The sequence below is a fragment of the Eurytemora carolleeae genome, unplaced genomic scaffold (genome assembly GCF_000591075.1).
Source record: "Eurytemora carolleeae unplaced genomic scaffold, Eaff_2.0 scaffold138, whole genome shotgun sequence".
NCBI lineage: Eukaryota > Metazoa > Arthropoda > Copepoda > Calanoida > Temoridae > Eurytemora > Eurytemora carolleeae.
Window position 1 is genome coordinate 101,947 of NW_019396046.1, and position 23,361 is coordinate 125,307.

Here is a 23,361-nt window from a genome sequence, read left to right on the forward strand (position 1 = left end):
TTAATATGGTGGTCAATTGAAGTAATAGCTACACTCATGTAAACTTGAATTGTTTTGAATGTTTTCCTTGATGTCTGTATCTAGAACAGGGGGACCCGAACCTGACAGATCATCAAGTTCTCTGAACAATACACCAATTGATTAATTGACCATGATTATGACCGTGTCCGTGTCCGTGTTCGTGTTCGTGTTCGTGTTCGTGTTCCTGTAATAATAATAATAATAATAATAATAATAATAACCATCCATCCGTAGAAATCAGATTAGTTGAGGCTTATATTAAATTCATTACAATTTACTGTTTTTAATAACAAATAACAACGGTTTTCTTTTTCGACCTTTTTCTTAACTTTGTGCGTTTCCTTAGAGCTTCCTTATCAAATTAGGAGCGGAATTTGTTTTAATAAATTGATAAAAGTAACCCTGTTGTAGAATTAAATAACATTTTTTTTGTAAAAAAGCGATGTTTTCACAATTTTATCTAAAAACAAATAAAATAACACGTAAAGATTCTTGTTACCTATTAAGCACTTCCCAGTCTGCATTCGAGAACCTGAAAATATTAACAAGTTAAAAATCTACGAGTGTTTTCTCGGAAATGGAAAAAGATATTGAACCAATAAGTTGGTATTGAGGAGGAATAAAAGATCATTGGCTAAATAGAAAATATTATCGAGAGGGAAACTAAATATCTGAATAAAAGGACTAATTAAATTTTCAATGACTAGATATAAGCAAATTATAGGATTAGTTAATAAATGAACTAATAAAAGAATAAATGGCTGAATGTATATATAACTTACAGATTAAAAAATTTAATGGATAAATGAATGAGTAACTAGCTAAATTGTTGAATAACTTGACCTAAGTAGTTCAGCTAACACAAGCAGACTTCCATGAACCCGATCCTCACGAGTTATTACAACTGATCAATCAATAAATCATTTAAACCAAATAGATTATCAAGTACAATAGGTGGCAACAGAGAAATTAACCAATTATACACTACGTCACAAGTGTCAAATATAACAAGGAAAACGAAATTTTCTCAAATTAGTTGATATGTTTCCCAAGATTAGATAAAAACGTGTAAAAACAGAAACTAAAGAACACATAAAATAATTTACTGTAAAAAAAGCACTTTATTCTAAAATTATCACTATTATTGATGATTTTGTCGGACACACAAACTGAATTGACACTTGTGACGACAGAATACAACTGTACTGAGAGTGTAAAAATTATACGTTGCCATCTATTGTACTAGAATCTATTTGATTTAAACTATCAATCAATCAATCAACTTGAAAAATCAGTCAACCACCAAACCTTTGTTTTCCACAAAATAAATTCTTTCAAACCATAAAAATTTAAATTTATCCAATTGATTCAAACTGATTTCATATGAATTGATTTGAATAGCTCCGAATTGATTGTAATTGATTTGAATAGATTGTAATTGATTTGAATAGATTGTAATTGATTTGTATAGATTGTAATTGATTTGAATAGATTGTGACTAATTTAAATTGATTATGATTGATTCCTTTAATATTTTTATTCTGCTGAGTATCCTGTAGTCCTGACATTGCCTCCTCATAACAGTGTGAATACCATCCCTGCTGACCTTAACATTAGAGGGCCTTAGAGATGGGCATCTTTCAGGGACTTAGAGATGGGCATCATTCAGGGACTTAGAGATGGGCATCATTTAGGGACTTAGAGATGGGCATCATTCAGGGACTTAGAGATAGAGATCATTCAGGGACTTAGAGATGGGCTTCATTCAGGGACTTAGAGATGGACATCATACAGGGACTTAGAGATGGGCATCTTTCAGGGACTTAGAGATGGACATCATACAGGGACTTAGAGATGGGCATCATTCAGGGACTTATAGATGGGCATCATTCAATGACTTAGAGATGGATATCATTCAGGGACTAAGAGATGGGCATCTTTCAGGGACTTAGAGATAGGCAGCTTTCAGGGACTTAGAGATGGACAACATTCAAGGACTTAGAGATGGACATCATTCAAGGACTTAGAGATGGACAACATTCAGGGACTTAGAGATGGGCATCATTGAGGGACTTAGAGATGGACATCATTCAGAGGACTTAGAGATGGGCATCATTTAGGGACTTAGAGATGGACATCATTTAGGGACTTAGAGATGGACAACATTCAAGGACTTAGAGATGGGCATCATTCAGGGACTTAGAGATGGGCATCATTCAGGGACTTAGAGATGGACATCATTCAGGGACTTAGAGATGGACATCATTCTAGGACTTAGAGATGGACATCATTAAGGGACTTAGAGATGGACATCATTCNAGGGACTTAGAGATGGAAATTATTCAGGGACTTAGAGATGGACAACATTCAGGGACTTAGAGATGGGCATCATTCAGGGACTTAGAGATGGGCATCATTCATGGACTTAGAGATGGGTATCATTTAGGGACTTAGAGATGGGCATCATTCAGGGACTTGGAGATGGGCATCATTCAGGGACTTAGAGATGGGCATCATTCAGGGACTTAGAAATGGACAACATTCAAGGACTTAGAGATGGGCATCATTTTAGGACTTAGAGATGGGCATCATTCAGGGACTTAGAGATGGACATCATTCTAGGACTTAGAGATGGACATCATTAAGGGACTTAGAGATGGACATCATTCAGGGACTTAGAGATGGGCATCATTCAGGGACTTAGAGATGGGCATAATTTATGAAAACGAACTAATTTTTTTGTAAATAAAAAACGATTGTTTTTTTACTGAACAAATGAATTTTTCCTACAAATTTTTTAAAAAACGATAGTTTTTTACTGAAAGAACGATTTTATTAAACGGTGGTTCACTGGGAAAACGAATGATGTTTGTACTGGAACCGTTTTGGTTGAAAGCACTAGTATGAGAAAAGCAATTTAATTCAGTTACTTATAAAATTTTTAAAACATTTTTGTTCTTCTCAAACACTCTTCAATAAGAGGAGATATGATTGAAAAAAGGTTTTAATCTAAGTTTTACTTTAGTTTGACGTACTGAAGCATTCACTAACCTTGTTGTCTAACTGCCGCGCTTGTTTCTCTTTGTGCAGTGACCCAAAGCGCCATTCTAAGCGCGTTAGTAGCGCTCTCGCGCAATTGTGGCTTTGGGTCCAGAATAGCGCAGAATATAACCTAGACAAAAAGGGTGAAGACTGAGCAAATTCACTGCATTTTGAATTTAATTTAATTTTTGTAGTTTTTATTGCACCCTGCGACCGACGGGTTTCCCGACGCTCTAGCACCCTCGTACGTGAAGCGATCCGGCTTTAATGGCTAGAATAGGTAGAAAAGAAAAAACACCATAAAGAGAATAAAGAATAAAGAGATGCAAGGATGAATGAATGAATTAATAAATGAATGCATGAATGAATGAAAAGATAATTGAATGGATGCATGAACGCTGGAATGAATAAATGAATAAATAAATTAATGCTGGTATGAATAAATGAATAAATGAATAAATGAATAAATAAATGAATGAATAAATGAACGCTACGAATAAATGAATGAATGAATAAATGAATAATGAATGCGGGTTGAAGATTTTTTATAAACGTAAAAAATCTAAATTACAGAAATAAAAAATATAGAAGAATGTCAAACAATTAATTAATTAGAATGAATGAATAATTGAGAACATAAATCTGTCAAACCTCAAAGAATGTATGAACGTTCTGGAAGAAAAATGTAGGCATTGTGTATGCTATCTCACGCAGTACAAGAACAGCGGTATGTCTTCTCCCTAGATCGATAGATAGATAGATATATAGATAAATAGATAGATAGAGATAGATAGCAAGATAGATAGATAGATGAATGGATGGATAGATGGATAGATAGATAGATAGATAGATAGATAGATAAGGATAAATAGATCGATAGGGTATACAAGGATACACCGATACTAGGATACAACGATAATAGGATACAAGGAAAACGAGGATACAAGGATACAAGTATACAAGGATACAAGGATACAAGGATACAAGGATACAAGGATACAAGTATACAAGGAAACAAGGATACAAGGATACAAGGATACAAGGATACAAGGGTACAAGGATACAAGGATGAAAGGATGACAGGATGCAGGGAGGCAAGAATTCCAGGATACAAGGATACAAGGATTCCAGGATATAAGGATACAAGAATTCCAGGATACAAGAATTCAAGGATACAAGGATTCCAGGTTAAAAGTATAAAATAATACAACGCTAAAAAACCAAGGATGCAAGGGTACATGGATACATGGATACAGGAATATTAAGTTATAGAATACAAGGATTTAAGAATACAAGGATACATGGATACAAGGATACAAGGATACAAGGATACAAGAATACAAGGAATACTAGAGCACACGGATACAAGGAATACTAGGGTACAAGAGTACAAGAATACAAGGATTCCAGGATACAAGTTTCAAATATTACAACACTAAAATAATAACGGATACAAAGATACAATTATTTAAAAATATAATTACACTAGGATACAATAGGATATATACACTAGGATACACTAGGATACACTAGGATACACTAGGATAAAAATAGAAAAAGAATTACCTTCGTTTCTCTCTGAAGCTGACAGCCATTCAAAAGCTTTCTTGACTTCGTAGTCAATAAAATCAAACTTCAGGTTTGCGGTGTACGTTCCCGAAACCTGGATTAATAGATAAATATAGAGATATAAATAGATAGATAAATAAATATATGGATATAATATAAAAAAATAGATAAACATTAAAAACATATGAATAGATAGATAGATGGATGGATATCAAGATATATAGAATAGATAGATAAATAGATGAATAGATAAACAGATGATAAATAGATAGAAGTTAAGAAAAAGACTAAACCAACCTGTGTTAGTAGGGCAATGGCTTTAGTTGCCAGCTCTATGAATATCTAGAGATTAAGGAATAGACTAACCTGTGTCAGCCTGGCAATTGCTTTAGTTGCCAGCTCTATAAATATCTACAGATTAAGGAATAGACTAACCTGTGTCAGCCAGGCAATTGCTTTGGTTGCCAGCTCTACAAATATCTCGAGATTAAGGAAAGACTAACCTGTGTCAGCCTGTCAATTGCTTGAGTTGCCAGCTCTATAAATATCTAGAGATTAAAGAATTGACTAACCTGTGTCAGCCTGGCAATTGCTTTAGTTGCCAGCTCTATAAATATCTACAGATTAAGGAATAGACTAACCTGTGTCAGCCTGGCAATTGCTTTGGTTGCCAGCTCTATAAATATCTAGAGATTAAGGAAAGACTAACCTGTGTCAGCCTAGCAATTGCTTTAGTTGCCAGCTCTATAAATGTCTAGAGATTAAGGAATAGACTAACCTGTGTCAGCCTGGCCATTGCTTTAGTTGCCAGCTCTATAAATATCTAGAGATTAAGGTATAGACTAACCTGTGTAATTCGGGCAATTGCTTTAGTTGCCAGCTCTATAAATATCTAGAGATTAAGGAATAGACTAACCTGTGTCAGCCTGGCAATTGCTTTAGTTGCCAGCTCTATAACAGACAAATCTAGAGAGTTTGCCTGTGCCAGACAATTGTTCCTCAAATAATTTCCAAATCTAAAAAATAATAATTTTTGAAAAAATGTGTGGGATGGGGGGGGGGGTTATTTTTTAAATTCTTTTAAACTGCTTGCACTAGAAAGCTCAAACTTCTCCTCTTTCCAAATTGATTGTAGAGAACTTTATTAATGAATAGAGTAGGATAGATGACGAAAATGTAAATTAAAAATGGATGTAAAAACAACCTTGACATTGTGCTTGTTGAAATTCAAAGATCTGAATTGGATCCGCAAACCTGGATTGGATCCTAAGATTTGAATTGGATCCCAAGATCTAAATTAAATTGTATCCAAAGAACTGGATTGGATCCCAAGCTGAAGATTACACACCTTGATATTCTAGTTCCAGTGTTGCATACATCAGCATTCATGAGAGCAACTATAGCTAGAATACCTCCCAGCTTAGCAGAGGTGTCACCAGACACCATCTAGATCAATCAATCAATCAATCAAATCACATTGATCAATCAATCAATAAAATTAAATTAAATAATCAATCAATCAAATCACATCAAATATCAGTCAATCAATCAGTCTAATTGATCACAAAATTCTCGTCAAAATTTATTCTTCGATGAACAGAGGTAAAAAAATGTAAAAAACTAAAAAAAACTTGGATAGAGTAGAGTAAAGGGGGGAAAAACATTAATCAATCAATCAAATCAAATCACACCAATTAATCAATCAATCAATAATGCAACTTTAGAAAGTAAACATCCCAGATTAGCAGAGGTATAATCAGAAACCATCTAGATCAATTAATCAATCGTTTAATCAATTACTAACAATCATCAGCAAAATAAAAATCAATCAATCATTCAAATCCAGGATCAATCAAAATCGATCAAAATCAAACATTTGTCACGCATATATAACGTATAAATGAACTACCTCGAAGATGTAATGGTTAAAATCATCGAGAAAAGAATTTAACTCTTCCTGAAATTAACAATTTAAATAAACAAATTAACAATTTTAACACATTCTCGTAGCTGTCGTAACTTAGTTTATGCAGCAGTATCTATGAAAGATCACGATTTGCAGTAACATGAATTTTACTCGGAGAATTAACGTAGTTTGATTGATTTAGAACTATCTATTTTTATGGGCCACTTCAAGTAGTTCGGTTGATATAGTTCTCTGTATATACCTGGGATACCTCATGTAGTTTGGTTGATGTGCTACATGTATTTACCTAGGATACTTCACGAAGTTTGGTTGATTTAGTACTTTGTGTTTACCTAGGATACTTCACTTAGTTCAGATAATGTAGTATTTTGTATATACCTAGGATACTTCACGTAGTTCAGTTAATGTAGTACTTTCTTTTTACCTAGGATACTTCACGTAGTTCAGTTAACGTAGTTTGTTTGATATATTACTTTATCATCAATTGGGCCATTTCACGTAGTTCGGGTTGATATAGATTTATGTATATACCTGTGACACTTCGCGTAGTTCGGTTGAAACATAAGAATGAAGATCCTTGGCTGCCTTGTTTCTCACGTTTTCGTTTTTAGATTTCAGCTCAGAGGCAAACCTAGGTTTAATTATTATAACATTTTTATCAAGACATTTTTTTCATCCTTTTTAATACATTTCACTCGAATTTTTTTTTAATTGCTCTCTTTTTGACATTTTTTATTTTTTTAAATTTTTTACGAAGTATAAATCATCAGATGATAACAGCTGCTGGTTGTTAGCAATCTCTGTATTTCCCAAGTCTCTTGTTCTTTTACGGCTAATTTTGAAATAGAGATAAAAGAACTTTTTGTGACATCCCTGCAAAAAGCCGTTAGTATATTTTTTGCAAGCTCAGGTCCACTCTTTTACTGGAATCTGCTGATATACATAATTTCATTTCCCCCTATTCTGCAAATAAAACCCTAAAAAAAGGGGGGGGGGGGACAAACCTGAATTTAAACTAAAGGAACTGTAGACGTATTTTCAAGTTATTTCTTAAAATTGACTATTTTTGATTCCGGTCCTCTTTAATAGCTTGCGTGAACAATTGGAGGAATTTACAAGAATTGTACACTTATCAACGGTTTAAAAGGTCATGGTACCGTTGTGAATCCAACTCGCTATTCAATAAATAAAGTCACAAAAAATAGGTTTACCAGTTTTTAATTATTTTATCAATACATTTTAAAAATATGTTCGGAATCTCGGTTTTTTGCTTTATGTCAATCTAAATATATGAATTAGAATAGGATATATTTTTCTGGATATTGAAATTGCTACATGCAAATATAATTTCAACATTGCCGTTAGAAAAATAATTATGAAGACATGCTCATATGGGTAATAAGATCTAGCGATGCGTCTCAGGAAATGATTTTATATTAGTTGGGGGAGAAAAGCGAGAAATTGCAGACATAATAATGCAACTTTTTTCATTCTTTTTGTTACTTTTTATACCAACTTTCAATCATTTTCCCCTCAAAATAATTTATTTTCTCAAACTAGACGAATAAAACCATTAAACAAAAATTATGCTAAATGCAAACATACAAATTTTCTTGGGGAAAAATGATTTTTAAAAAGTGGGGAGGGAAATGATACACCCTGACAATGTACAGTACAGTCTTAGATTAATAATTTGATGAAATCCTCTAAAAAAATGTCAAATTGTCAACGTCCGAACTACTTTAACACTAACTTGACTAACCTGTTCATGATTTGCTGCTGCTGCTGCAGCGGGGGCGCTTTCTGCTGGTCCGCCATTTTGGATTAAAACTAGTTTTGAGCTGGTTCAAACTGGTTTCAATTGATAAGCCATTTTGAAAATTTTAAATCTGGAAAAATCCACAATTCAGTAAGTAAACATTTACACTGACAGGACGTGTACACAGTACAAGGTTAGTAAAATGAAATAATATAAGAAAATTTGTATTTTGTAACAAAGCTTTTTTATTTAAAAATAACATAATTTATTTACTGCTTTCAAATTTAACAAACAAGATAGATACAAGAGGTAAAAGGGGTACAAATAATCCTAGTTACTTTTACCAAGATATAAGAAAATAATGGAAATTAACTAATATTCTTTTAAATCAATGGGAAATTCATATTTTCCAGTTCTAGTCAAAAATGTTCAGTAGATTCCCCGCTCCATAAGAAATGCACCCCTGGACTACATCAACATAAATACATCAGGTACGAATGCAATATTACGAACATAAGACTCATTGTTTACAATTAATCAATTAATAGATAAATCAATCAATCAATCGATAAGGATTTATTATCTATATATATCAATCCAAACTCATTTAGTTGAGAGAGAGAGAAAAAACAACAGAGGAAAACTGGATTTTTCACAAAAGGGAATGTTTTTTCTTCTTTTTTTCATGAAAATGCGTGAATTCTATTTTTTTTTAACTGGGAAAATTCATGTTTAAAACTTTATGTATAAAAGATATTTAACAACAAATAACAAGTCAGGAGAAGATAAGTCTTAACATTTCTCAATCCTCAATCCTAAGCTTCAAGACAGCCTGCGGTATTAACACTCTACTTCCTCAGGTCAAGAACGAAAACAGTTCCGTCAGAGGCTGATGCTCCAACTTTGTCCCCTCGGGAGTTCCAGCAAACCTAGGTAGGTAGGTAGGTAGGTAGGCAGGTAGGTAGGTAGGTAGGTAGGTAGGTAGGTAGGTAGGTAGGTAGGTAGGTAGGTAGGTAGGTAGGTAGGTAGGTAGGTAGGTAGGTAGGTATGATTAAATATAAATATTAGGGTGGAGTAAATGTTAAAAAGTGAATACTAGGGTGGCATAATTACCTCAAATATTCCTCCAGTACCAAGGTATGAGTGAACCAGCTGACCCGACTGTGTACTCCAAATATGAACACACTAAACATATAAAATCAAAATAATTAATTTATCAAATCAGACTGTAAGGGCTATCCTACTTCCATTCTGCAAATTCAAAATATGACTTTACTAATTTAAAATTGTACCCTGATTTGTAATCAATCTGTATAACAAAGCTCTTCCCTCATCTATATACATTAATATGTTAGCTATAGCTGGCCAAGGGGGGGGGGGTAACATAGGCAAAAAAATTAGAACTTTTTCAAAATTTTAAATTATTTTTTTTTTTCAAAATTCAAAGTCTTTTTTTCAAAGTTCTAAGTCTTTTCTTTCAAAATTTAAAATTTTTTCTTCAAAATTCCACGGGCAACGGCAAGCACTTGAGCTAGTTAATCATAAAGATGCCGATAATCGGAAAATTATCCGATAAAAAATTATCGGTCTTTAAAATACCTAAAAAGTATTACAGGAAATCTTGATTAAATATTAAAATCTTAAAAACTTAAAATTCTTCAAGGTTACGTACGTAGTCAAATATAGAAATCTAAAAACTGAAACTTCTTATAGGTCCCCTTGTCAGATAGTAAAATCTAAAAAAACTAAAATCCATAAATATCACTCTGTCAGAAATTAAAATCTAAAAAATTCAAATTTCTTCAAAGTAGCTTTGTCACATATAAAATCTAAAAACTTTAACTCGTTACAGGAGTAAGACCCCCTGGCAGATATTAAAATCTAAAAAGTTCAAATTTCTTTAATCTCACTTTGTCAAATATGAAATCTAAAAACTAAAACTTCTTACAGGACCCCTTGTCAGTAAGTAAAATCTAAAAAACTAAAATCCTTAAATACCACTCTTGTCAAATATTAAAATCTGGAACATTTAAATTTCTTCAAGGTCACATTTTCAGATTGTAAACTCTAAAAATTTCAAAATCCTTTAAGGTCAAAATCTAAAAAACTAAAAATCCTTAAAGGTCACCTTGTCAAAGCTTCCACTGGCTAAATATTTTCCATCCGGACTGAATGCTACGGAGTATACAGGCTCCTTGTGCCTAGTGAGAGTATGGGTACAGGTTCCTCTCTCAACATCCCATAGTCGGACAGTGGAGTCAAAACTAGCAGACGCTAGCACCAGGGGAGAGTTAGGGTTATTCGTTCCAGGTCCTAGATTAGTTTATAGAAGTTAGAGGTGTTCCAGGCCTAGCTTAGTTTATAGGAGTATGAGTAATTCCAGGCCCTAGATTAGTTTATAGGAGTTAGGGGTATTCCAGGTCCTAGATTAGTTTATAGGTGTTAGGGTTGTTCCAGGTCCTAGATTAGTTTATAGGAGTTTGGGTTGTTCCAGGTCCTAGATTAGTTTATAGTAGTTAGGGTTGTTCCAGGTCCTAGATTAGTTTATAGAAGTTAGAGTTGTTCCAGGTCCTAGAATAGTTTATAGAAGTTAGGGTTGTTCCAGGTCCTTAAGATTAGTTTATAGAAGTTAGGGTTGTTCCAGGTCCTAGATTAGTTTATAGAAGTTAGAGTTGTTCCAGGTCCTAGATTAGTTTATAGAAGTTAGAGTTGTTCCAGGTCCTAGACTAGTTTATAAGAGGTAGAATTGTTCCAGGTCCTAGATTAGTTTATAGAAGTTACAGTTGTTCCAGGTCCTAGATTAGTTTATAGGAGTTACAGTTGTTCCAGGTCCGAGATTAGTTTATAGGAGTTAGGGTTGTTAATATTAAGACCTAGATTAATGAGAAAGATTTGTCGATCTGAAAATGTGTTGAATTCTCTCCTATTAATATTGGTAGCTGAAAAGCCATCATTCAATAAAATATATAAATCCCTAAACATTGTTTAAAGAAAACAGACCACAAATGTAAAATTATCAAATTTAAAGATGGAAAAAAGTCGTGTTTGATTAGAAAAAGAGTTAAAGAGTACTGTTATGAATCGGACAAGCCCCTTCACACATCTAACTCCCTTGCAAAAAGTGAATGATTCATCCTGTATAGTTGTACTGTCCCGGTATCCCTTATATAGTCTGTACAATTTGTTCAAGCTGGTTCCTGTGTGTGTCCCTTATAAAGTCTGTACAACTTGTTTAAGCTGGTTCCTGTGTAGTTGTACTGTCCCGGTATCCCTTATATAGTCTGTACAACTTGTTCAAGCTGGTTCCTGTGAAGTTGTACTGTCCCGGTATCCCTTATATAGTCTGTACAACTTGTTCAAGCTGGTTCCTGTGTAGTTGTACTGTCCCGGTATCCCTTATATAGTCTGTACAACTTGTTCAAGCTGGTTCCTGAGTAATTGTACTGTCCCGGTGTCCCTTATAAAGTCTGTACAACTTGTTCAAGCTGGTTCCTGTGTAGTTGTACTGTCCCGGTGTCCCTTATATAGTCTGTACACCTTGTTCAAGCTGGTTCCTGTGAAGTTGTACTGTCCCGGTGTCCCTTATAAAGTCTGTACTACTTGTTCAAGCTGGTTTACAGGTCGGTCCGCTACTTCAAATGAATCTGAGTTTACAGTGTTAATATAAAATAACGACAACAGTGACTTAAATAGAGAATAAATCAAGGAGAGGGTAACCTGTTGGACTCCATTTAATTGTATAAATTTCCTTCTGATGCGCCTGCAGGTCATGGACACAGGTATCCTTGTCCATACTCCAGATCTAGGCATTGTAATCAAATCAAATCAAATCAAATCAAATCAATTCGTTCTTTAAATCCTTGTGTACAGTGTAGAATAAACAAACTATAGAAAGCTATTAATATCAGTAAATAACATTTAAGAAGAATCAATCAGAATCTATTTAAATCGCTAAGAATGAATCGAAGTTAATCAAAGTCTATCGGATTCAAACATAATCATATTGAATTAATCTGAATCAACATGAATCAACTAGAATCAATCAGAATCAGTGGAAATCAATCAGAATTAATCGAAATTAGTCAGAATAAATCGATATCAATTAGAATAAAATAAGTCTAACAGAATCATTCAGCAACAATGACTCATTCAATTTTTCAGATTTCTCCATCAACCAAACAATCAATACACGCATAAATCCTCTATTCAAATTAGAACAATCACTTGTTTAATAATTGGATCAATAAATACATCAATTATCAGGAAATAAATTATTGATAAATCAATAAAAGAAAAATGGCCAAATTTTACCTTTAATGACATATCGTCACTGCACGAGGCTAGGAACTTCCCCTGTGGATCCCATTTGATAGCATTCACCTCATTAGTGTGACCCTAATCAATATTAAAGGTAGAGATGAGCATCGTTTTTGTGAAAAAAAGAAATTATTTGAAAACGAACAAAATTTCATGTGAACGATGGTGTTGTTCAGAAAAAAAGAACAATGGACGAACGAATTGGATTGAGAAAACGAAAGAAATAGGTGGAAAATGAACGATATTTTTGAGAACGAAACTCATGCATCTCATCTGCATCTGCATCTGCATCTGCATCTGCATCTGCATCTGCATCTGCATCTGCATCTGCATCTGCATCTGCATCTGCATCTGAATCTGCATCTGCATCTGCATCTGCATCTGCATCTGAATCTGCATCTGCATCTGCATCTGCATCTGCATCTGCATCTGCATCTGCATCTGCATCTGCATCTGCATCTGCATCTGTATCTGTATCTGTATCTGTATCTGTATCTGTATCTATCTATATCTATCTAACCTGGAAGGATTTGATAACCCCCCCCCGGCCCCAGTACCTAAAGCTGGTGCTGAATGGAAAGCAAACTGTTGTCTACAGCTTCCTGTGCTCGCATCCCAAATAATAGTCGTACGGTCAACTCCAGCTAAACATCAATCTCAATATATCATCAATCAATTATCAATTAAACATTAATAAATCAATCATCCATCCACTAATTATTTAATCGTGCAAATCAAACACTAAACTAAACAATCAATCAATCAATAAATAAAAATCATCCAAAAACGAACTATTAATTAAGCAATCAATCAATCAACGAACCACTTTCGCTTATTTATTCGACCAAATCAATCACTTAAAAACATTCAGTCATTCAAGCAATGATTAATCAATCAGTCAGATAATAGTCGTACGATAACTCCAGCTAAAAATACATCAATCAATCAACCAATCAATCAATCATCAAACCATCAATGCAGCAATCAATCAAAAAATAAAACTTCATCCAATCAATCAAACAATCAGTACATCAATCAATACATGAATCAATAGATCAATCAAACTCCATCTAATCAATCAACAAAGTAACTAATCAATTATTCAATTAATCAATCAATCAATCAATCGATCATTCCCCGAACAAACAAATAAAAAAATCAACTATCAGTCAAGAAATCAGTCGACCTATTGACCAACCAAACAACCAACTATCAGTCAATCGTATATTTCAGAATCAAATTATTGTATCAATCATAAAACAGGATAGAAATAAATAAATCAAATCATTTTATATTGCTCATTGAACAAATAAAACTATTAATTTATCAATCAATCAATCGAATAGAGAATATCTAATGTCACCTGAAAGAATATATTTTCCGTTTTTGTTCCATTTCAGAGCAAATATTGGACCCTTGTGCTGACCCAGTGTTTTCTCAAGCTTACCAGCTGAAATAAGTCACGTGATAGGGTGATAAAATAATGTAGATTTTACTAAAAGAATATATATTTTCAAAATAAGAATATACAATTTCACAAAAAGATTAAAAAAATAAACATTCGCAAAAAGAATATATAATTACGCAAATTAATGCATTTCCCACAAAAAGAATATATATTTTTGCCATGAAAATGTATGTTTTCGCAACATGAATATAAACTTGCACAAAAGAATATATTTTTTCGCCAATAGCATTTTTGAATAGTGTAATATAAGAACTGTGCACTTTGTGATCATATGTTCTGAAGTCCGTGTACTCTGAACACCTGTACTAAAAAAAAAACAAATATTCTCTGTTCTCTATAATTGTTTTCACTTAATGATCTATGTACTTCTTCACGAACCCATGTACTCCATTAATCCGTGCGTTCTTTGAACTCTATGAACATTGAACACTAACTTATAAACCAATGTACACAATAAACCCGTGAACCAGCGTGTACTTTATAAGCCCATGTACTCAATGAACCCAGGTACCCAATCAACCCGTGTACTCTATGTACTCACTAGTTGTCCAGATTCTAGCAAAACCATCGTAAGATCCTGTAGCCAGTAGATTCCCGTGACAGTTCCAGTCTTCAAGATCAATCAATCAATTAATTAAAAAATTGACCTTAATAAAAAAATTTAAACCTTGCCAATTAACGTTTTTTTTTTGGGGGGGGGGTAGAAATGCCCCTTGGTTTCGCACAATGACAGCAGGCTAATAAAGTTCGACTCCATTTTAAGAGGGATATGCTCGACTCTAAACGTTACCCCATTTTTTTTTACTTTTTCATCACCCCTTTAACTGATCAATGTATAAGATTTAGTCGATGAGTCGTTTTTTCGCTTAAAAATAGTTCATTTCCGACATTTTTCTGAATTTTTCATAAAGCAAGCACAATTTTAAACTAGAAAATACTGGATATCACATGCGTTCTTGATCAATAAAAGGAAATATAAATTGATTAATTTCCTAATGAGGTCACATCTTTGTTGCTGGGAACCTCCTTTCCCTCCATCTTTATACAATGCTTCAATACTGTTACATGAGCATCCCCCTGCAATTAATTGCATATATAGAATTCTGTTACATGAGCATCCCCCTGCAATTAATTGCATATATAGAATACTGTAACATGAGCATCTCCCTGCAATTAATTGCATATATAGAATACTGTAACATGAGCATCCCCCTGCAATTAATTGCATAAATAGAATACTATAACATGAGCATCCCCCTGCAATTAATTGCATATATAGAATATTGTAACATGAGCATCCCCCTGCAATTAATTGCATATATAGAATACTGTAACATGAGCATCCCCCTGCAATTAATTGCATATATAGAATACTGTAACATGAGCATCCCCCTGCAATTAATTGCATATAAAGAAAAATTAAATATATATTCTAAATCGATAAAGATCTTAAGGGCAATAGCCCTGAGTTTAGTTTTTCAATTTTCTAAAAATTATATCGTTTCAATTTTATACGAGAAGTTGTAGGATTTAATCTTAAATATTTTAGGATTATTTTATTTGAACGTCGTGAATTTGTTTTTATTTTATTTGCAATAATGTTAAAATAGAGAAAACCGGTTTGTGAATAGCTGACTATAGTCCAATTGAACGTTAGTTTAATCGATATAGCATCATGAGGTCATCCCAAAATTTTTGTTTTATTAATGGGAGAAGGGGGGAAGAAAATATTTGATTAAAATAAGGGTGAAACTATTTCATCAAAAATGTCAGACCCTTTCTTTTTGCAGCAGCAAAATATCATACGGCAGCAGAATTTCTAAAAGAAAAAAATTGAAAAAAATTGAAACTCATTCAGTAATATTAAACGATTTAAATAAACAGCGATCATATTTTCAAACACATGCTGTTCCACGCACCTCTGATCTTTTAGTAAAAGTAAATTCAACCTAAAGTTTAACCGCGTCAACCTTGTTGCACCGGCTAGTCCTTTTGAGTGCCTGCTTTATTTACCCAATGTCCGGGCGATACAGTACAAACTGGGAACGAAAAGGTTGACATGGCTCGGAAATACAAACGTAATACGGCTGCCTGTGATCAGTTATGGGTATGAAAGATGCGTCTTGAACCGCAAAATACTGCTCATTTGTTCGTTTATCGACATTTCTAAATTGTTTCATTTACGGCCAGAAATCTTGCAAAAAACCGGTTTTTTTGCTTATATAAAAAGTTGACCTGTGTCATATTCCATATCCTTGCTGTTGAATCACCGGAACCGGATGCTAGCAGATCCTGTTCCGGATTCCAGGCACAGATAAATACCTAGATATTTGAGGCTTGTAGATCTAAAAATGGCAATTTTATAGGCTCATAAATTTTCCAACTGGAGTGAGTAAATTTGGTAAAAATATAGAAAATCTCCGTTAACACAATTTTGCATAAGGATCTATGGACTTGTTAGTAAAAAATTAAACGTATATTTAAAGAATGTTCTTAATTTTGAAAATCAGATTACACCCGAGTCTGTAAACCCTTATTCCCCGTTTTTTTGAGACACCTTGTAGTTTCAAATGATGTGAAAAGCTTGATTAGATTACTTCACCCTGATTTAACAATTTGACCCTTATAAATGAAAGAATGAAATGCTGGAAACATGAATAAAAAGAAAGAATCTGGAAATAAGAAATTGAAATAGGATGGCAGACTATTTACCTCACTGTCGTGTCCCTTCAACACTTGTGCCTTCTCGAACGGTATCTCAAGTCCCATTTCAACCTTGAGCAAATTTTTTATGTTTAAAGGGCAAATGAAATTTATCTTAACAATAAAGCATACATCCAGTGCCTAAGATCTATTTCATTTTGATGCGGATCTGATTTTTTAAACAAAAGATTAAAGATTAATTGTTAAATTCTTTTTCTTTTTTTTTGAACTTGATGAACCATTCATAAGGATAAGGAACTTTTTAATACTCCCTCTTTATTCAACAATTCGGATTTGAGTTTTGAGAGGAAAAAATTTAACAAGTTTTTTGATAATATTTCTCCCCTTGGGACCGAATCCGTGGATCTTTCCGAATCCGGATAAATAGAGCCAAAATTTTGCGGATCCCAGCACAGCTTACATCAATCATCTACTTGTTATTCTTCTTCTTACAAATCAAAATATGAAGAAAATGTAATGAAAGAACAAGTTTTTCCTGAAGAAAAGTATTTCCAAAAAAGTAAAAATGAAAAAAAATTATACTTGGAAAAATATGTTTGTTAGTTTTTTTGATCAATTACAATAAAACATCAAGGAGAAATTAAAAAATTAAGAAATGGACAAGAAAGTCGAAAATTAAGAATTAAAAAGGGACTTCTGTTCTTAGCCTTTTTTTAAACTTTCTCTCCAAAAATTGACTGATATAAATCGAGCATTAGCACACATTAAAAGCACAAAAAACATATTAAGGAGATGGGGGTGGGGGCTTTTACTCCTTTTCAGATCATAATTAATTAATTAATTGATTGATTTATTTACCTCCATTGGTTCTGCTGGAGTAGTCTCCACCGGTGGAGGTTCCTCCCCTTCAACCTTTACTGGAGGTTTACCTCCACTCTCAACCTACATTGATTAATTAATTATTTAAAATTAATTGATAAAATAATTTTAAAAAATAATTGCTTCGACCAAAGCTCGTTCATTTTCCTTATTAGAAAAAAACTTGAATCCACATTAAAGATGAAAATTATCGAAGAAAAAAATGAGTGTAGGAGAATGAGTGTAGGAAAACATGAGTGTAGGAAAAAATGAGTGTAAAAAAAAATGAGTGTAGGAAAAAATGAGTGAAGGAAAAAATGAGTGTTGGAAAAAATGAGTGTAGGAAAAAATGAGTGTAGGAAAAAATGAGTGTAGGAAAAAATGAGTGTTGAAAAAATGAGTGTAGGAAAAAATGAGTGTTGAAAAAATGAGTAAAGGAAAAAATGAGTGTAGGAAAACATGAGTGTAGAAAAACATGAGTGTAGGAAAACATGAGTGTTGGAAAAAATGAGTGTAGGAAAAAATGAGTGTAGGAAAAAATGAGTGTAGGAAAAAATGAGTGAAGGAAAAAATAAGTGTAGGAAAAAATGAGTGAAAGAAAAAATTAGTGTAGAAAAACATGAGTGTAGGAAAATATGAGTGTAGGAAAAAATTAGTGTAGGAAAAAATTAGTGTAGGAAAACATGAGTGTAGGAAAAAATGAGTGAAGGAAAAAATTAGTGTAGGAAAACATGAGTGTAGGAAAACATGAGTGTAGGAAACATGAGTGTAGGAAAACATGAGTGTAGGAAAACATGAGTGTAGGAAAAAATTAGAAAAATAAGTGTAGGAAAACATGAGTGTAGGAAAAAATTAGTGTAGGAAAACATGAGTTTTGGAAAACATGAGTGTAGAAAAAAATTAGTGTAGAAAAAATTAGTGTAGGAAAACATGAGTGTAGGGAAAAATGAGTGTAGGAAAAAATGAGTGTAGGAAAAAATGAGTGTAGGAAAAATGAGCGTAGAAAAAAAAGCAGGAAAAAATGAGTAGGAAAAAATGAGTGAAGGAAAAAATTAGTGTAGGAAAACATGAGTGTAGGAAAACATGATTGTAGGAAAACATGAGTGTAGGAAAACATGAGTGTAGGAAAAAATTAGTGTAGAAAAAATTAGTGTAGGAAAACATGAGTGTAGGAAAAAATGAGTGAAGGAAAAAATTAGTGTAGGAAAACATGAGTGTAGGAAAACATGAGTGTAGGAAAACATGAGTGTAGGAAAAAATGAGTGTAGGAAAACATTAGTGTAGGAAAAATGAGTGTAGGAAAAAAAAGCAGGAAAAAATGAGTGTAGGAAAAAATGAGTGTAGGAAAAAAAGAAATAAAATCTAGGAGCAAGAATATATGTTTCTGAACAAAGAATACTTTGTTTAGCAATTTCTCTTGTGCGCCTAAACTGCGGTTGAACTTAAGTCTACTACAATCCATTAGGGGTCATTGGAGTAGTTTAATCCCAGAGGTGAACATTTTTAAGATTTTGAAGATCCGAGGGAAAATATGCAATTTTTCCTTTTTACAATGTTAATAGATTGTATAAGATATAATTAAGTATTGTTGTTAATACCACACGTCTACGAACTTTTTGCTATTTCTCTTTGTTTTATCTGAGCTGAAGAATGGTGGATATTGAGATTAATGATTGAAATTCTCTTTTTCTTAATATCGAGACTAACCTAATCTTGTACTTGTATCCTGAAAAGTGTATAAAATTCAACCAGTTAAAATTGCGTATATGAAGCCGATAAATTTGAAATTTAAAATTTAAAAAAAAAACAGTATTTGATTTTTGTCTACTATATCCAAGAAAAAATTCGGCTTAAAAAGAAAATCATAAGTGTGTCCATTCGATACTTAAATTAAGTGATCGTGATTAAGGATATCTCATTATAAAATTTTCAGCTCTACTTTGCTTAAAAATGGACATCAAAATGCAAGTTTCTTCATCCTTTACTATTTACCCAAAAACTTATTTATTATTCCATACAAATTACTGTTTTCCCCAATTCAGCGAATAAAACCCAAACAAATGTGTGCTCCACGCAAACATACCTATTACCTAACTCATGGGGGGAAAGAAGATTTTTCAACAAAATACACACCCCTAAAAAAATACTTAACCAAGTCCCATGTTACCTGCTTCCGGCTGGACACAACATCTGGCATAACAGCATCAATAAGAGAAAGAGTATCTATAAGTCTTTCAGTTCCATCTTCACCAGTAGATATCTCAGCTTCTACATACATCAATCCCTAGATAGATAGATAAATAGAAAGATAGATAAATAAATATATAGATGGATAGATAGATAGATAATCTATCAATCTTTTAGGTCCATCCTCACTAGTAGACATATCAGCTTGTACATACATCAATCCCTGGATAAATAGATTGATGTGTCGATAGATAGATAGAAAGATAGGTAGATAGATAAATACCTAGATAGAAATAGATAGATAAATACCTAGATAGAGATCGATAGATAAATATCTAGATAGAGATAAATAGATAAATATCTAGATGGAGAGATAGATAGATGAATAGACAGTTGTACCTTTAACTAGACTGAAGAAAGATAAAAAGAAATATTTCAACAGGAGTTTTTACCTTCTGAATAATGAATGTGAGCGCGCAAGTTGGAACAAGCGCGCCATTGATATTAGACTGCGCAATCACACATAGAAAGATAGATAGATGGAAAAACATCTAAGAGAAGAACTAAGGACAATAAAAAATGTGAGTGCGCAATGTGAAACAAGCGCGCCATTGATAGATAGATAAAATGAGGAAAAAAATTAAGACCAAGGACAATAAAAAAGAACAGAAGAAAAAACAAAAAGTTTACCTTCTGAATAATGGATGTGAGCGCGCAAGGTGGAACGAGCGCGCCATTAATATTGGACTGCGCTATCAAGGACTCTGCTCCGAATACAAAGGCTGAATGCACGAATCCAGATTCCTGAAGAAAAAAGTGAATGTTCAGAACTGGGAACTCTTGTATTGTGGATATCGGGATAAATGTTTGGTATCGGATTTTTTTTATCTGCGCTTTTATTTATTCTTTATTCGATATCCTGCATGGTAATCGTGTCCAGCCAGGTGTTGTAGGAAGCTTTGATCAGGGGAGGAAGAAAACTATGATGAAGATAAGTTCCCACTGTGAATATCGACATCAAGCAATGGGGATTACGAGTATTCATTCTCCAACACAGAAGTTCCCAAATCAGAGTTCCCAAACTTTGTTGTGAATATTGGGATTAGGCATTATCCAATATCCAATATCCAATATCCATCTTATCCTTCAGATCAATTTAATTCTTCGTAGATGCTCTGCGGAACTATAATCAAGGGTTCAATCATTTATTCTCATATTTCAAAGTGCCCAAATGGATGTCGAGAACGATTAACGATACTATAAACAATAGCTCCAACCTTATTTAATACATTTAAACGATCTGAGTTATGTTGTTGAATACTTAAGAACAATGCGAAAAAAAATCACTCCAATGTCCAGGGTTTATTGTCCCCCTCCTGGATCCCCTAGTTTTTTCATTGATAACTATGATGATCATTGATCAATGATCAGAGACAAATTGATCAGTTTTGACCTGTAAATATCGGTAGACAAGAAAATTCACTTCGTCGCTGGAGAAACTCATTTTTTTCTGAAAAAAAAAAAATAACTTAATTGTCTAAGCATAGGTCACTCTGAATGAATTTTCCCAACCAATGTTGCCTGAAATAACATATTTAATAATAACTTATCCTGGGACTATTTCTCCGATGCGAAAACTCTGTTAATTCCTTCCAGGTTCAAGGGTTCTATTTTTCTTTTCTTCTTTCCAGATCTTCGTTTAGTTTTACTTCGCTTCCTAAAATCTTATCAATATCTACCTTATTTCGTCAACATTCCCTTTAATCTACCTAATTACGTCAACATTCCCATTAATCAACATAATTACGTCAACATTCTCTTAATGATCTACCTAATTACGTCAACATTCCCATTAATCAACATAATCACGTCAACATTCCCTTAATAATCTACCTAATTACGTCAACATTCTCTTAATTATCTACCTAACTACGTCAACATTCTCTTAATAATCTACCTAATTACTTCAACATTCTCTTAATAATCTACAGAATTACGTCAACATTCTTATAATTATCTACCTAATTTCGTCAACAATCCCTTTAATCTGACGTCCGAAAATTTGCAAATTTATGCCAGGCTGGTTGAATTTTAGCTAAATATGTTCTACTTGGGTAGTACTAGTCAACCTCAGAAGTAACTTCATCATACATAATAGTTATATTAGGAAAGAGCCTGGTGGAACTTAATTGATTAAGAAAGCCAAATTGCGTTTTTTTTATGAAATTTAACCCAAAAAAAAAACATCGGATAAAAAATATCTCCATGAGGTCCTTTAATGAATTAAAAATCGCTTTTAAACTAATTATTGATAATAATTCCCTGATTCTTGGTCTAATATTCTTCTCCTCCACCTCCTCCTCCTCCTCCTAGGATAACATAACCTTTAATTTAAAGGGACTGACAGCGTAATTTCAAGTGACCCTTCATGCAAAGATGGAAAATGTCCGAATCACAACGACACCTTTAAAACCTTTATCTGATCAATATTATGGAAGATAAGGTCGTTTTCTAGGTCTTAAAGGGACTCAAATTACGTATACAGTCCTTTTTAAGAGACTGTACATTTTTTTTTAAAACTAAACCAAACAGTAGGTCTTAAAGGAGGAATCAAATTGCATTAGTCCTAATTTTTAAAGCTAATTGTGGTGTGATATTAAAAAATATGTTAGCAAATACGAAATCTCTTAAAGTAGTCCTTCAATAATTTGTTTACCCAGCCTACTTTTTTCATAATCACAAAATAAACGAATATTCATCACGAGAAAAAAAATGCAAAATAATTAATTATGATTTTGAAGGAAGATATTTGCCTAGAAAGAGTGGCGTGAAGCGCTCTGAAATAGTACCTTTGTGAATCCTCTGTATCTAACTATCACACTTCGCTTCCATACTTTCACCCTATACAGTGTACAGAGTATATTAGAGAACCATAATAAAACATGAATTCCGGGATCAGGAGGAGATTATTCATTTTATTACTAGGCTTTCCGGGCGCCTATCTTCTATTTTAATTGTGAACATTTTCTCTTTGTATACAGCGTAAACAATAGGAAAAAGATTTCGCGGATTTTATAAAAAAAATGCCAGAGATTTTAAAGTTTGATGAAAATCGAATTTTTAAGGTGAGTTTTTGAAATTTTGATCATCCATAAACCTTTCCTGGGGTCATGTAAGGTCCCACACAAAAGGTGTGTCCAATCGGTTCACCAGTTTTGACGTTTTTTGGATGCAAACAAACAGACAGACACGCAGACAAGAAAAGTATATATATAGATTCAGACGTCAGATGATCTGGGCAAAAAGTTAAAAATTCGACATCATCCTTTCTGCAACTGTTCTAAAAATATTATATTTTTTCCTAAAAATCATTTATTTTTCCAAATTAAAACCCTTAATAAAAAAACTTAACCTTGGGGGAAAAAGATATATTACTAACCTGATAACTTTGGCCGGATACCATTCTCCGTCTCCCGGCCACACCGCCTCACATAGATATCCGGCTCGATATTTGAACTCGTCTAAAATATATTCATTAGCCCGGGGTAA

The 23,361-nt window shown here is 33.2% G+C and overlaps 3 protein-coding genes across 4 annotated transcripts in view; all 3 read right to left on the minus strand.

Annotated features, from left to right (window-relative positions):
- The window catches only part of LOC111702618 (serine/threonine-protein kinase mTOR-like), a 43,273-nt gene extending 34,512 nt beyond the window's left edge, over positions 1–8,761 (minus strand). The window contains 12 exon segments of the mRNA XM_023474375.1: positions 67–121; positions 521–553; positions 865–925; positions 1,547–1,627; positions 3,073–3,193; positions 3,715–3,803; positions 4,630–4,726; positions 5,549–5,648; positions 5,981–6,078; positions 6,542–6,589; positions 7,091–7,190; positions 8,322–8,761. Coding sequence (XP_023330143.1) covers positions 67–121; positions 521–553; positions 865–925; positions 1,547–1,627; positions 3,073–3,193; positions 3,715–3,803; positions 4,630–4,726; positions 5,549–5,648; positions 5,981–6,078; positions 6,542–6,589; positions 7,091–7,190; positions 8,322–8,377 — 939 coding nt within the window. The 5' untranslated portion in view covers positions 8,378–8,761.
- A 4-nt stretch (positions 8,762–8,765) lies between these two features.
- On the minus strand, positions 8,766–21,346 carry LOC111702629 (F-box-like/WD repeat-containing protein TBL1XR1-A). The gene is made up of 16 exons (XM_023474385.1): positions 21,266–21,346; positions 20,503–20,616; positions 19,793–19,909; positions 17,626–17,709; positions 16,816–16,878; positions 16,339–16,425; positions 15,096–15,180; positions 14,645–14,713; positions 13,999–14,085; positions 13,200–13,279; positions 13,156–13,167; positions 12,630–12,713; positions 12,036–12,120; positions 10,447–10,631; positions 9,432–9,503; positions 8,766–9,247 (listed from the first exon to the last, which is right to left on the minus strand). The coding sequence occupies exons 1-16, from the start codon at positions 21,314–21,316 to the stop codon at positions 9,167–9,169; spliced, it is 1,356 nt and encodes a 451-aa protein (XP_023330153.1). The 5' UTR covers positions 21,317–21,346; the 3' UTR covers positions 8,766–9,166.
- Positions 21,333–23,361, minus strand: part of LOC111702729 (eisosome protein SEG2) — a 4,042-nt gene continuing 2,013 nt past the window's right edge. For both annotated transcript variants that reach the window (XM_023474513.1, XM_023474504.1), the window contains exons 5-8: positions 23,252–23,333; positions 22,662–22,713; positions 22,135–22,181; positions 21,333–21,529 (exon numbers count right to left, since the gene is read on the minus strand). In XM_023474513.1, the coding sequence (XP_023330281.1) occupies positions 21,430–21,529; positions 22,135–22,181; positions 22,662–22,713; positions 23,252–23,333 (281 nt within the window). In that variant the 3' untranslated portion in view covers positions 21,333–21,429. The remainder of the gene's footprint in view (positions 21,530–22,134; positions 22,182–22,661; positions 22,714–23,251; positions 23,334–23,361) is intronic.

Excerpts from the sequence above, each read along its gene's own strand:
- LOC111702629 (XM_023474385.1), bottom strand. The coding sequence starts at position 21,316 with ATGAGTTTCTCCAGCGACGAAGTGAATTTTCTTGTCTACCGATATTTA. Across the intron at positions 15,181-16,338 it reads GGATATGGAATATGACACAG|GGGGATGCTCATGTAACAGT; the intron begins GTCAACTTTTTA and ends AATTAATTGCAG. Across the intron at positions 13,280-13,998 it reads CGGAAAATATATTCTTTCAG|CTGGAGTTGACCGTACGACT; the intron begins GTGACATTAGAT and ends ATTGATGTTTAG.